Here is a 15,868-nt window from a genome sequence, read left to right as displayed (position 1 = left end):
TGCACACATAGCATTTCCATGAGCTGTCCTCACATTCACAGCACTTCATGGACAGATACGATGAAGCACATTCTCCACATTGGCTGTAGAGATGCAAACATACCAAATTGGGCACTGGAGGACTCACACAGACGCTATCAAAAAAACACATTCCGAAAGACAGAACAATTGGAGATCGGAGCACATGCACATACGCATACACACACACAGACAAATACATACACCTGCACATACACCTGCACATACACGTGCACATACACGCGCATACACTTGCACATACACGCGCACACACCGACAAGATTACAAAAGAATGCCAGCGGAGAGAGAGACGGAGGGACTGCCCGCCGGAGAAGGCCAGCCTTGGCGTGCCAGTCTTGGGGACCAGACGGGAATCAACTATCCAGACGATGACTAACCTGGGGAGGACCTTCCCTCTGACGTGGACCCGTACCGTGGGAGGGAGCGAGGACAACCGATTCAACCTACATTACCTTTGACATAAAAAAACTCCTATAAAAACTGAAGCTGGGCTGAAAGATGGCGCACATTTGTCGACTGTGCTCGCCCGAGTGCAGTTTCTCGTGAGATTAAGAAAAAGCCGCCCAGATAGCTGTCTTTGTACTATTTCCTGAACTCCAGAAATTGAAGAAACTAAATATCGGACCTCTAATCAGTTGTTGAGTCTTTATTTGACCCTTTTCTTCTTGAGCACAAAAAACGAACACGCATTGGAGGAAGTTTGGCTTTTAAAGGTTGATTTACTAACTACTTCTCATTTCCACCGTGATCCAACTCCAACAATAACATGACAAATATTTGTCATCTCATCAATATTTGCACAACAGAGTACTGAGTTTCGAGATCCTTACGATAATAGTTCTCAAAATTATATTTCTTGTCAATGTAGCTTAGTTAAGGGATATTTTATTGACAATCTAACATCAATCTACAAAGACAGAAAACAAATTGGTGGTGGGGAGGCGCGAATCTTTTTCTTCTTGGTAGGGGCGGGTGTGAAATAATTGAGAAGCACTGCTAGTATATGCAGACATTATATTCATACAATCTTGCAGCCCGAGTGAACCACAGCATTGTTGCTTCGTTCGTTAGGAGAAACGTAAACGTCCCACTGCAGTTCCAGCAGCGGCTTCTCCGGGCATAGGCGGAAGTGACGCGCGAGATTACTCGCCAATGTGGCGTCAATTTAATTATTTTGTTACATTTTTTTTATCAACCGAATTAAAATATTATATAAATAATATATTAAAATAGAACAGCCAGGGGTAAAAACAAACACAGAGGCAAAGAAATATATTTGAAAAATACGTGCTTAAAGCATGACGTCATAAGCAAGCGCGCAGCTTCCGAAGGACCTCGACCACATCCACACCGAAATAAAAACACCCACCGCTAAATTCTTCTGATTCAGTGTGGAACTGACTGTAATTTTTTCACAGGATGTCCAGTGCTACTCTAAAGGACGTCGACATAATTCATTAAGTCTTTGTGTCCCGATAACCTCATCTTCGCTCGTTGATCCTTTTCGGCGTAATTAGCTTAGCTTGTTAGCTAGCTAGCCGCTAACGAAAAGAGGCACATGACTCATCGCCGAGCAGAGATCAAGGGAGGATTTTTTGGGATTGGCGTTTGAAAATGTGTGAAAGAACGACACCCAAGTACAAAGAGGAACTTTGTGGAATAAAAGAAGAGAACGAGCAACATCAACTGCTGGGCGAAGTTTGCAACAAGCCTCGTGTTGTGCCACACAAAGCAGGTTTGTACCCGTTTTACTCTCATTTGCTTTGTAAAGAACGACTTTCTATCGTTAGAAATATGCATCACAACATTAAGTTGTTTGGGGAAATGCGTTCAAGGTTATTGCCCTTTTTATCTTTAAATATTGCCTTTTACTTGTCGGTTTGCTAAACATTTGTTTATGCCTAATGAAATCAGTGCAGAAAATAAATGCCACAGAATAACCAATAGTGGGGGGGTAAACTCCATGTTTTTTCCCAGTATCAAATTTGAACTGATTATTTAAAATTTTCCACTTTCTGGTTTTTATATCTTGTTCAAGCAATTCCTTGCGGAAGCAATTCTGCCTGACTCTAAAAAATGTGCACACTGCGCCGAAAACGTCAATGGCGGTTGATCAATTTTAGTGGATAAAACACAAAATATTATTTTTTTTTTTTTAAATCAAGTACGTATTCAGTGCAGAAAATATATGCCAAAGAATAACCAATAGTGGGGGGTGAACTCCATGTTTTTCCCAGTATAAAATTTACATTTAAAATAACAAAATAACATTTTCTGGTTTTTATATTTTGTTCAAGCAATTCCTTACGGAAGGAATTCCGCCTGACTCTAAAAATGTGCACACTGCCGCGAAAACGTCAATGGCGGTTGATCAATTTTAGTGAATAAAACACAAAATATTAAGTTTAAAAAAAAAAAAAAAATCAAGTCCGTAATGGTCTTATTTATGAACCTCGGGTGGCCCTGTCGAGTTTTGTGCACATGTGCGTAGTTTCACCCCATCCAAACATTTAAAATACATTGAATGCATCCATCCAAGGTTGCACGGATCTCATCGGTGAACAAGCGCATGCTGCAAGGAATGCATCTGCATCTTTGGCTTACTATAGGCTTAAAAAGGGAGAACGTCACAACCCCCTTTTCTACCAACAAGCCCAGGAACATTTAGTTCTATCTCTAAATGCAATAAGAAATACTTGTAAACATATTTCGCTTGAAGGATTTATTTTCTATCAATGACATTATGTTGCGATGGCCCCCAGTGGTCTGCATCAATATGTTCGGGTCCCACAACAGGTGTTCCATCAGACGCACACAATAGCCTGCGTGTGCTAACTTCAGCTCGCTTCCAGAAACGTCTGTGACGATGTCAGAAATGAAATTGGGGATCAAAAGGGAGGTTTACATTGTAGGATGTAATTTTGTGAAATGCCCTCATGGTCCGGTCCAATTCGGGGTCGCACGCGTTGCTCCGTGTGCAGCAGGCTCAAGTCAAGGTAGCACTGTAGAAAATAGGACAAAGTCGCCGCACGAGCTTTGACTTGACCAAACCAAATGTGTGTTTGTCTTTTTGTGACCTACAGACGTCTGTGAAAACGATCTCCGTTCTGTGAAAGATGAGCCAGACTTGACTCACATCAAAAAGGAGGAGGAGGAGGAGGAGGAGGAGATCAACAAGTCACCAGTGAATGTTCTCCCTATAAAGACTGAAGATGCGAACAAGGATGAGAGTGAGGACAACAGAGGGGCGGAGCCTCCAAGCAGCAGCTCAAGTCATCACGTGACAACAGAAGGTGACGAAGACCACGGGGGGCCATCACAAGTACATAATGAGGACACATTATCACGCTCTCCTGATGATAATGATGATGGGCAAGCCAAATGTGAAAGGGCATGTCACACTGACAGTTGGGTATGTTCTCACTGTGGGAAATCATTAACTTCAAAATTCTCTTTAAAACGGCACATAAGAACACATAGTGGAGAAAAACATTTTTCCTGCTCAGTTTGTGGAAAATGCTTCTCTCAAAAGACGAGTTTAACAGAACACACAAGAACACACACTGGAGAAAAACCTTTTTCCTGCTCAGTTTGTGCCAAGAGTTTCTCTCAAAAGTCAAATTTACGAAGCCACACAAGAACACACAGTGGAGAAACCCCTTTTTCCTGCTCAGTTTGTGGCAAGAGTTGCTCTCAAAAGTCGCATTTAACAAGCCACATAAGAACACACACTGGAGAAAAACCTTTTTCTTGCTCATTTTGTGGCAAGTGTTTCACTCAAAAGTCAAGTTTAACACAACACACAAGAACACACAGTGGAGAAAAGCCTTTTTCCTGCTCAGTTTGTGGCAAGAGTCTCTCTCATAAGGCGCGTTTAACAGAACACACAAGAACACACAGCGGAGAAAAGCCTTTTTCCTGCTCAGTTTGTGGCAAGAGTCTCTCTCATAAGGCGCGTTTAACAGAACACACAAGAACACACACTGGAGAAAAACCCTTTTCCTGCTCAGTTTGCGGAAAAAGTTTCTCTCGAAAGTCTACTTTAGTAAAGCACTCCAGAACACACAGTGGTGAAAAACCTTTTGCTTGCTCGGTTTGTGGCAAAAGCTTTACTGTAAAGTCAACTTTAACATATCACACAAGAACGCACAGTCGAGAGCAGCCTTTTTCCTGCTCAGTTTGTGGCAAGAGTTTCTCTCTAAAGGCAAATTTAACAAGCCACACAATAACACATAGTGGTGAAAAACCTTTTCCTGCTCGATTTGCGGAAAAAGTTTCTCTCGAAAGTCACAATTAACAGCGCACTCAAGAGCACACACTGGTGAAAAACCTTTTTCCTGCTCAGTTTGTGGAAAATGCTTCTCTGTAAAGTCAACATTAACAAGCCACACAAGAAAGCACGCTGTAGAAAAACCTTTTTCCTGCTCAGTTTGTGCCAAGAGTTTCTCTCAAAAGTCGCATTTACGAAGCCACACAAGAACACACAGTGGAGAAAAGCCATTCAGTTGCAGCGTTTGTGCTAAAGAATTCTTTTCTAAAAACGGTGCTGAGAGACACGATTGTGATGGCGAGAATAGCAGCGATCCTTGAAGCTTAAAAAAAAGACGAAAAAAACTCAAGGAACTGACTGTTTGTGGTAAGATGTAAATGTGATTTTGAATAAAATATGATAAATTGAATTTTGCAAAGCTCTTTTATTGACACTAAGCCAATGTGATCAGTGCCAGAAGAACCATTGTGTCTGAGTGATGATGAGATTTTTGTGTTTACATCAAACATTTCAGTTGTCTTTTTGTCATGTTTAAATGCCCTGACGCCTTTTGGGAGAGCTTACTGAAATAACTTACTAAAGGTAACGGCCGAAATAAAAATATGGCTGAGAGGCCAGGAGGAACCAGACATGGCGTTCATTTTCACCAGCCGGCGGGGTAAAGAGTGGGACAAAGCAGAAGCGAGCAGGCAGCTCAGCGTGACTCCTTCCTCTCTCCTCCTCCCTGCTCTGCTCTGCTTTTATTAGCTTGACTCAAGAATCACCAGGAGACAAGAAATTAAAATACAAAGAAAGTCTTTTTAGTCTGAACTAATCACTAGAAGACAGGAGAGTAACTGACAATGGTGGTCTGTTTTAGACTAAACTAATCACCAGAAGATTCCAACAGGCAGGAAATCACAACTCACGGTGTTAAGGTTACTTTAACTAAACACATCTTCAGGATACTGTGTGTGTGTGTGTTAAAATAACAAGTAAGTGTCTATGTGTGTGTATTAAACATTAATGAGTGTATAAAAACATGATTATGAATACACAAACTGATTACCTATCCTCAGCGCATCTTACATTTCCCCCCGTTTGTGGGTTTAAATCATGGCCTTACGGCTTTAAGACAGATCATCATAATGAAATCATACAACAGTGTGATTATCAGTGGAGGGGTGAAAACCCTCAGTAGGGACAAAATTCCCCTCCTCCCTTCCGACGTGGAACTAGATCCTCATAATTTGATGACCGTCAGGGAATAAAACATATATATATATATATATATATATATTAAAAAAACATTTCAATATGCCTAGTGAAAAAAAAAAAAAACTGTCTCCACGCAGAGCTTGTCCCTGAGGTGACTTGGTGGAGGCCCTTGCCTCGTGGTAGGATGGGACAGCCGTCCTCGCTTCCCGGATCTTCGTGTGTGTTGTATGTGTGCACTTGTTGGGTCAGGGGCAAAAAGGGTCCATGTGTTTTTTAGGTTTCAGTGTCCAGTTCGAGTTCGTCATTGTCCAGTTCGAGTTCATCATTCTCAACATCAATCAGGTTGGAATGGTACATTTGGGCAACAAACATACGATTAACCATAGTCTTTGTCATAGGAACAATGCAACATGAACAAACTACACATAACAAAATGAAAACTGATGATTATCCCGATAAATTGTGTCTTTCAAATTTTTCATAGTGGTCATAACATCAATAATTGTTTCATTTTACTAAAAATTTAAATGCAGTTATGTTCTCCAATCAAGGCTGAAATTTCTTTATGTACGTCATTAATGTCCAAACAATATCTGATCTTTTTGTTCTGTGGCTTCAACATTCGTATTTGTGGCTGGTTGTGTGGTTCTGATGTGCGTGTGGTCCGAGATTGTGACTCAGGTGAGCTCCTGTTCGAGGGATTCGCGTTGCTAGGCCTTTAGCTGGAAACCGGTGAAGTTTGTACTGCAACTGGTGGATCCAGCTGCCACGCCCCGCGACCTTTGCGGCATCGGGGTCACTGCCATCATCTGGCGAGGGCCATCTCAGCATTCACTTGTCCCAACGAAGTTGTTTCAACGCCTTGAAGAAGAGTTGGTCTCCCACACGGACGTGGTTTCTCTGTGGATCAGAACACACTGACCAGTAATTGTGTCTTTTGCATCTTTTTCGGTCAAACATGTTTTTCATGTGGACTGCGACCGATGTGCCAGTCGCTGGTGGTTCTGATGAGTCAAGATCTGGGAATCTATTGGGGTGGCCATATAGGATTTGTTTGCACCTTTGTTATCCCAATGTGTGCATTCAATTAGTGGTGTATTTTTCCTGGCGTGATATCAAATTGTCAAGTTGATTTGCTGTGAGTGTGTGTGTGTGTGTTCATTTTCCTTTATAGTAATGCAGTGCCGACTTTGAGGTCATGCCTTGGGCTGCAGCCTTCGCTGCATTGTCAGCGAGGCAGTTTCCAATTGTAATTGGATCATTTTATTAAGTAAGTTTTGCTTTTCAAATAACCATTTAGGCATGTTTTATGCACAACATTTCGTTTCCTGTTGTGGTTTTAAAAGCCCTTGTCTGCCCAATGTCGACAGAACACATGAACATTTATCTTGACTATCAGTTCACATTGTAACCATACAACCCATCAAAGATGGGAAACCCCAAATTTTGACTTGCTCACACCCGCCTAGGCTCTTCCTGCTCATTCTAACAATTTCTCTCTTACAAATGATCTGTTTTGTGACCTTAGTTCTCAAACGCTTCTACTCCTCATCAGTTCGGAATGTGCACCTCATTTCTTTCTTATCAGTCTGGAATGTGCACCTGGTTTTTGTGTCTTACACGCCTGAATCGGTGCAAAACATCATGCTGCTTGTCTTGAACATACAGAATTTAGCATCCCTTGAAACAAAATTTCCATTTGCAATCCCCAAAACAAAAAATGTTCCTCCAGTCGGGAGAAAAATGTCCTTAAAAAAAAAAAAAGAAAAAATGTCCACAAGGTCAAGTCGCGGTTTGGTGATAATTTGGAGCGGCTTCCACAGTCGTGTGGCGCCTTCTACTGGTGCGGGAAAAGTGACGCTGGGCTGAAACGCACCGCACCTTATCAGTTTAATGTGTCCCTGTGACAATGAGGTCGCCGTGCAATGTGAATGTGGTGGACAAGAATGTAATTTTTTAATTCCTGAAGCAGCAGTGAAGACTGCTTGAACACACTCTGACGTGGCTCTCACCACGGGATCAAATTATTGTGACTAATGTGCAAATGGATTCACTTTCCTGTGTTTCTGCAGCAACACAAGTCCATGAAGCCATTTTTGCAGTCACTGTTTGCTCAATGCTCATAGTAATTTGGTCGTGCGTTAAGATGCTTTGTCCATACAATCTCCTTTTTGGTCTCATATTCACTTGAAAATTATGTTTACTACACACTAAACATGATCTACAAAAATTTTAAAAAGGTTTGTTGTCCTAGCTGTAGTATGGATATCAATCCCTCCTGTTGAGACATGGGAATTTCCATGACTCAATTTAGCAGTTAAATATCAAGTTGGTAGTGCTAATACATCGTAATCAATGAGTTCATGCTTGACAAGTTCAAAAGCTTTGTCAGCCTTAAGTGTTCAAACAATTTTTCTCTTCAGCAAATGTCATTGCCTGGTCATAAATGATGTCCAGCAATGCTTGTGTGATTTCTGAGTAATTTGCAATTCATGCTACAAAAAGAATTACACACGTCTATAAAAACATTTACTCGTCTGTTATTGGCTTTAAGGCTCTGGCAATGTTTTGCTTATCACTGACAATGCGCCCTTTTAAAGTTTTGACATTTGTGTAAATTCGCCCTTGCTTTTTGATTCTGTATTAAAGTCCAATTGTGTCAGTGTATCGCGGACTAATAAGTAAAACGCATGTTGATGTAGAACTCCTTCTACACACACTTTTTATGTTTGTTTTTTACGTCACGTGATCCTCCGTTGCTACCACAACTCGTCCTGAAAAAGTAATGTTTGTAACAAGACTTACTGCTTTCTCCCTTTTTGTCATGATCCGCGTCGGACATGACCGGGGTTTTGTTATTGTTTTCATGTTCATGCGGTTTTGTTATTGTTTTCTTCACCTCCCGGCCATGTGCACTTGTTATTGTTTTGATCTGCTGAGTAGGGGCGTTTCACCTCAGCACCTCGCCCTCACCAGCCACGCACCTGTTCCCCGTCAGCTCACACACCTGATGCCCATCCGCACTCCTAATGACTGGACTATATAAACACCTCATCCCAACAACTCAGTGTCGGAACATTGCCCCTGCTACGCCTGCCCTATGCAATTGCTGCCGCACTTTCCGGACTTCCACGACCACGTTTGTTCCTGTCAAGTTCATGCTCTTGTTCACGTCCTCGTTCCCGTCACGCCCCTCAGCGTTTTGCCCCCGGCTTATGTTCCTCGTCTTCCTTTTCTGTTTGTCACGTTTTGGTTGCGTCCTTGTTATTTTTCATCCTGCCACGTTTGTTTGTCCACGCCCCGTTGTTTGTCCTCGTTAGATTTATTTAATAAACTCCCTTAGTTTACCCTTCTCCTGCTTCCTCGCTCTTTGGGTCCACCCACCTCTTCGCCGAACGGCGAAACCTGACACTTTTTTTTCTTCCTTCTGCTCAACACGTTCATGCTTTTTGTGCATAATTTTCTTTTCCATTTTACAAGTTGGACAACTAAAATGACCGTATTTTCGCAGTCATAAGGCGCACTTTAAAGTCGCAATTTTTTTCCGAAACAAACAAAGCGCCTTGTCAGGCGATACGCTTATTAAATGGACAAAGTATCACTCACGACCATCAGCTCTTGTCATCAACGGGCTGTTGCGAGTGCATGTTAGCACATCCTGCTGGGCAAAGAGTGAGTTGTCCATGCTTACAATTGACCGTGACTAATACACTATATTCTTGATTTTTTTAAACCACAATGGCCGAAGGAGGGAAAAGTGTGGATTTAATTTCAGATCCACTTGCAAGGACATTTTCAAGTCGGACCTTTCAAGAGAAGCTATATCGTCCAACACTCACTCAGTGGTGCGGGAGTGTGTTTCTGGATATTATTTGTCCAGCCGCGGTGTCATAAATGATGGTATTTTGATGTGGATTCATTCAAGTAGGACGAAGTAGGAATTCCCTGAAGGCTCAGGTGTGAAATGCACTGAAGTAACTTAAAAAGTAAAAGTAAAAAAATTATGATTGTTTAAGAATGTGCAAGAAAGAAAAATGTTGACACATGTTGAAAATAATATTTTCCAGGAGGTATTTATTTCTTTGTTGTTTATTCTTTCAATTCTATACTTATTTCAATATTTGAGTATTATTTTTCTTTCAATATGTAGTATATTTTGTCTTTGAAGTGTGGGTCCTTGCTGCCTTCCGGAGAGGCAGCCGAGCAAGGCTGGATTGGTGATGGAAAAGAACTGGTTCGAAAAAGATTTATTCTCGTCACATGCTGATGTCAAAAGAAGTCTCCCCAAAAACGTGCGAGCCTCCTCTCAGACATTCCCTTCTTATAGGGAATGCCCAAATAGGACATGAATATCTAATTTTCCCTTGTTGCATATGCATTCCCATCCCGCTAGTCTTCGGGATTTCCCTCCAAAAGTCCCCCAGAGGGAGAGCAGATGCGTCTCCCCGTTGATACGACCAGTCTACTCGTGACCACCTTAAATTACTCTCATACCCTGGAAGGTCACTGACCTGGCGAGAGAATTGCCCCCACCATAAACAATGCTCAGGCCTATTTTCTCTCAGGGCAGTATCTGGTTACATCGGAACTTCAGAACCAAGACTGGTCACTTCTGTGAGCTCCAGTCCCTTCATAGTTTCATAAAGAGAGTTACTTCCCATATCTAAATTAGGCCATTTAAAAATACACAACTTTTGTTTTTATTTATTTCAATGTATATTTAAGCTTGCTTATACAATACTACAATATTTATTCAATTATTTTAATATGCAAAATTATATCAATATTAAATTAAACCTTTTTATTTCACACTTGAATATTTCTTAACATATTTGTTCATTTGAATATGTATGCAATTTAAATTATTCCATCCATCCAGCCATTTTCTGCCGCTCATCCAGGGTCGGGTTATTGAATTAATTTTTTTGTATTTTTTATAATTCAAGATTTATTTCAAGATCAGGATTCTTCTCAATGAGTTCAATATTTATAAAATGTTTCTATATTTGTTATTAATTGAATTAAGTCTGTATGTGATTTCCAATTTTACATTTTAATATTTACCTATTTCACTATATAAATAATCCAATGTATAAAAAATATAATAAAGCATGAACAAAAATATTTGGTATATTTGACAAAATTATAGTTTTTTTCCGAAGTGAGATTCTGCTTCGCAACAAACCCCAAACAATTGATAGAGCTCAACCTAGAAAGTGTATTTGGGCAGTCAGAAATTTATTCAGAAACCGTAATTATTAAATGTATGTGAGGGGATATTTGAAGAGTTTGAGTTTTGTTCAATGGACCATACATATACAAGCCAGCCAAACACAGCGAGAAAACCAGCGCTGACTCCAGTCGCCATCAAGTTGCCAACTCCTGACATTCCAAAACCTTTGAGAGAAACTGAGACTATTTGCGTTTCTCCTTCTGGCTCTTTTTATAGTTCAACTTATTGTTCTCTTTTTCACCTTTTCACACAGCGTAATGAAAGCCAGTTGAGCAAGTGGAACAAGTGATTTTATTGATGATAGTGGAAGGCACCGATTTCAGAAGCACCGTTTCTTCTCACAACTTTTCCATTAAGTACGATTAAAAAGACAACTGAAAAAGCATAATGTTAACAAATGTTGTTCCAGGCAAAGACAATTAATTTCATTAATAATGTTTGATATGAAAACAAAAAAAAATCATCACTCAGGGACAACGGATGCAAATTAGCCATTGGCTATAATCTGGCATATTTACAGGAAACAGTTTGATTAATATGCACAGTCCCTGTATACTTTCGAAAATAAAAACAAATACAAATACGCAGACACAATGGTTCTTTTGGCACGGATCACACGCTTAATGTCAATAAAAAAGCTTTGCAAAATTCAATATCATATTTTATTAAAAATCACATTTATATCTTACCACAAAGAGTCAGTTCCTTCAGTTTTTTGTTTTCTTTTTTTTAAGCTTCAAGGATCGCTGCTTTTCTCACCAGCACAATTGTGACTCTCCGCATGCTGTTTAGTGGAGAATTTTTGAGCACAAACGCTGCAACTGAATGGCTTGTCTCCACTGTGTGTTCTTGTGTGGTTTCGTAAATGCGACTTTTGAGAGAAACTTTTTCCACAAACTGAGCAGGAAAAAGGTTTTTCACCACTGTGTATTCTTGTGTGACTTGTTAAACTTGATTTTAGAGAAAAGTTTTTACCACAAACCAAGCAGGAAAATGTTTTTTCTCCAGTGTGTGTTCTTGTGTGGCGTGTTAAACCTTCCTTTTGAGAGAAGCATTTTCCACAAACTGAGCAGGAAAAAGATTTTTCACCACTGTGTGTTCTTGTGTGAATTATTAAATGAGACTTTCGAGAGAAACTCTTGCCACAAACTGAGCAGGAAAAAGGTTTTTCATCACTGTGTGTTCTTCTATGGTTTGTTAAAGTTGAATTTTGAGAGAAGCTTTTGCCACAAACTGAGCAGGAAAAAGGTTTTTCGCCACTGTGCTTTCTTGTGTGACTTGTTAAATTTGATTTTAGAGAAAAGTTTTTACCACAAACCAAGCAGGAAAATGGTTTTTCTCCAGTGTGTGTTCTTGTGTGAATTATCAAATGAGACTTTCGAGAGCAACTCTTGCCACAAACTGAGCAGGAAAAAGGGTTTTCTCCACTGTGAGTTCTTGTGTGGTATTTTAAACTTGATTTTAGATCAAAGCTTTTTCCACAAACCAAGCAGGAAAATGTTTTTTCTCCAGTGTGTGTTCTTGTGTGAGTTATTAAATGAGACTTTCGAGAGCAACTCTTGCCACAAACTGAGCATGAAAAAGGTTTTTCTCCACTGTGAGTTCTTGTGTGGATTGTTAAATCAAACTTTTGAGAGAAGCTTTTGCCACAAACTGGGCAAGAAAAAGGTTTTTCACCACTGTGTGTTCTTGTGTGGCTTGTTAAATTTGCCTTATGAGAGAAGCATTTTCCACAAACTGAGCAGGAAAAAGATTTTTCACCACTGTGTGCTCTTGTGTGGATTGTTAATTGAAACTTTCCAGAGAAACTCTTGCCACAAACTGAGCAGGAAAATGGTTTTTCTCCAGTGTGTGTTCTTGTGTGAATTATTAAATGAGACTTTTGAGAGAATCCTTGGCCACAAACTGAGCAGGAAAAAGGGTTTTCTCCAGTGTGTGTGCCTGTGTGGCATTTTAAACTTGATTTTCGAGAAAAGCTTTTACCACAAACCAAGCAGGAAAATGGTTTTTCTCCAGTGTGTGTTCTTGTGTGAATTATTAAATGAGACTTTCGAGAGAATCCTTGGCCACAAACTGAGCAGGAAAAAGGGTTTTCTCCAGTGTGTGTTCTTGTGTGGTATTTTAAACTTGATTTTAGAGAAAAGCTTTTACCACAAACCAAGCAGGAAAATGTTTTTTCTCCAGTGTGTGTTCTTGTGTGGCTTGTTAAATTTGCCTTATGAGAGAAGCATTTTCCACAAACTGAGCAGGAAAAAGGTTTATCTCCACTGTGTGTTCTTGTGTGAATTATTAATTGAGACTTTTGAGAGAAACTCTTGCCACAAACTGAGCAGGAAAAAGGTTTTTCTCCATTGTGTGTTCTTGTGTGACAAGTTAAATTTGACTTTACAGAGAAGCGTCTACCACAAACTGAGCAGGAAAAAGGTTTTTCTCCACTGTGTATTCTTTTGTGTGCTATTAACCTTGCCTTTTCAGAGAAACCTTTTCCGCAAAATGAGCAGGAAAAATGTTTATCTCCACTGTGTGTTCTTGTGTGCCTTACAAAATGAGACTTTCGAGAGAAGCTTTTGCCACAAACCGAGCAGGAAAAAGGGTTTTCACCACTGTGTGTTTTTCTGTGCCCTTTTAAAGACAGCTTTGAAGTGAATGAGTCAGTGTGACATGCCCTTTCACTTTTAGCTTGCCCACCGTCAACGTCATCATCGTCATGAGCGTCTGATGTGTCCTCATTATGTACTTGTGATGGCCTCCAGTGGTCTTCATCACCTTCTGTTGTCACGTGATGACTTGAGCTGCTGCTTGGAGGCTCCGCCCCTCTGTTGTCCTCACTCACATTCTTTTTTTCATCTTCAATCTTTATAGGGACTACATTCACTGGTGACTTGTTGATCTCCTCCTCCTCCTCCTTTTTGATGTGAGTCAAATCTGGCTCCTCTTTCACAGAACAGAGATCATTTTGTCTGACGTCTGCAGGACACAAAAAGACAAATTTGGTTTGGTCAAGTCAAATCTCAGGCGGCGACTTTGTCTTATTTTCTACCGTGCTACCTTGACTTGTGCCTGCCACACACGGAGCAATGCGTGCGACCCCAACTTGGACCGGACCATGGGGGCATTTCACAAAATTACGTCCGACGATGTAAACCTCCCTTTTGATGCCCGATTTCATTCCTGACATGGTCACAGATATCCTACGATGTAAACCTCCTTTTAGCAGCACAACAGTGATAAACGAGCATTTAAAAAGGAAGCACGTTGCGGTTGATGCCCGATTTCATTCCTGACATAGTCACAGACGTTTCTGGAAGCGAGCTGAAGTTCGCACACACAGGCTATTGTGTGCGTCTGATGGAACACCTGTTGTGGAACCCTAATTTATTAATGGGGGCCACCGCAACATAATGTCATTGATAAAATGGGAATCCTTCAAGTAAAATATGTTTACAAGTATTTCTGTTAGGTTCGCCGGTCGGCGAGGAGGGGGTGGACCCAAAATGCGAGGAAGCCGGATTAGGGTAACTTAAAGGGAATTTATTCAACAAAACGAAACCAAAAGGCAACAAGGTACTAGGGACAAAATAACAAAACAATGAGGACGAAATAGGGCGCAACAGGACAGAACCTCTCTCCCCCTCTCTCGCCCCTCTCTCTCTCCACAGGCTCCAGTTCCCAGCCTCATCAGACAACCACCACTTCCTCCTGCTCAGCCTTGTTCCTCACAACATCTCAGGTGAAGAATCAGCTGAGGAAGATGAAGGCGAGGAAGGCGGCAGGCCCAGATGGGATCAGCTCCCAGCTCCTCAAATCCTGCGCAGACCAGCTGTGTGGAATCGTCCAGCACATGTTCAACCTGAGCTTGAAGCTGGGCAGAGTCCCCCAGCTGTGGAAAACATCCTGCCTGGTTCCGGTTCCAAAGACACCCCATCCGAAGGAGCTCAACAACTTCAGACCAGTGGCGCTGACGTCTCATCTGATGAAGACCCTGGAGAGACTGGTCCTCGTCCATCTGCGCCCCCTGGTCAGCTCCTCAATGGACCCACTCCAGTTTGCATACCAGCCTGGCATCAGTGTGGATGATGCTATCATCTACCTGCTCCACACTTCATTCTCCCACCTGGAGAAGGCGGGGGGCACGGTGAGGATCATGTTCTTTGATTTCTCAAGTGCTTTCAACACCATCCAGCCCGCCTTATTGGGAGACAAGCTGGAGCAGGCGGGAGTGGCCACCACCTCATCACATGGATTCACAACTACCTCACAAACCGGCCACAGTACGTGAGAACACAGGACTGTGTGTCTGACGTGCTCCTCTGCAGCACGGGAGCGCCGCAGGGAACTGTGCTGGCTCCCTTCCTGTTCACCCTCTACACCTCGGACTACAAATACAATTCCACAACCTGTCACCTGCAGAAGTTCTCTGATGACTCTGCGATTGTCGGCCTCATCACTGACGATGACGATCGGGAGTACAGAGGGGTTACGCAGGGGTTCGTGGACTGGTGTCAGCAGAACCGCCTCCAAATCAACGCTGGGAAATCCAAAGAGCTGGTGGTGGATTTCCGCAAGCGTCGGCACTCTCCACCTGCACCAGTGAATATCCAGGGAACAGACGTTGAGAGGGTCTCAACTTACAAGTACCTGGGTGTTCATCTGAACAATAAACTGGACTGGAGCGACAACACAGACGCTCTCTATAGGAAGGGTCAGAGCAGACTCTTCCTACTCAGGCGGCTGAGGTCCTTTGGCGTTCGGGGAACACTCCTCAGGAACTTCTATGACTCTGTGGTTTCATCAGTCATCTTCTATGGAGTGGTCTCCTGGGCAGGAGGCATCTCGGGCCGAGACAAAAAGAGACTGGACAAACTGGTGAGGAGGGCCAGCTCTGTCCTGGGCTGCTCCCTGGACTCTGTGGACTCAGTGGGGGGCAGGAGGATGACGGCAAAACTGTCATCAATGCTGGACAACCCAGCCCACCCACTCAATGACACTCTGAGAACACTTTACAGCTCCTTCAGTGACAGACTTTTACACCCTCGCTGTACCAAAGAGAGATTTCGCCGCTCCTTCCTGCCGACTGCTGTCAGACTTTTTAACAAGAACATTGGGTCAGGCCTACAAACAGGAGGGCA

The 15,868-nt window shown here is 41.9% G+C and overlaps 1 protein-coding gene across 1 annotated transcript; it reads left to right on the top strand.

The window, feature by feature from the left end:
* The first annotated feature begins 1,374 nt into the window (after window positions 1–1,374).
* On the top strand, window positions 1,375–4,648 carry LOC148341601 (uncharacterized). The gene is made up of 2 exons (XM_088289016.1): window positions 1,375–1,774; window positions 3,123–4,648. The coding sequence occupies exons 1-2, from the start codon at window positions 1,654–1,656 to the stop codon at window positions 4,334–4,336; spliced, it is 1,335 nt and encodes a 444-aa protein (XP_088145142.1). The 5' UTR covers window positions 1,375–1,653; the 3' UTR covers window positions 4,337–4,648.
* The last annotated feature ends 11,220 nt before the right edge of the window (window positions 4,649–15,868 follow it).

This window comes from Idiotropiscis lumnitzeri, chromosome 2, assembly GCF_059441095.1.
Source record: "Idiotropiscis lumnitzeri isolate Australia: NSW breed Sydney's pygmy pipehorse chromosome 2, RoL_Ilum_1.0, whole genome shotgun sequence".
NCBI classification, from domain to species: domain Eukaryota; kingdom Metazoa; phylum Chordata; class Actinopteri; order Syngnathiformes; family Syngnathidae; genus Idiotropiscis; species Idiotropiscis lumnitzeri.
The sequence above is the reverse complement of the archived record's forward strand: the minus strand, read 5'-3'. Positions and strand labels throughout refer to the sequence as shown.

Excerpts from the sequence above, each read along its gene's own strand:
- LOC148341601 (XM_088289016.1), top strand. The coding sequence starts at position 1,654 with ATGTGTGAAAGAACGACACCCAAGTACAAAGAGGAACTTTGTGGAATA. Across the intron at positions 1,775-3,122 it reads TGTTGTGCCACACAAAGCAG|ACGTCTGTGAAAACGATCTC; the intron begins GTTTGTACCCGT and ends TGTGACCTACAG.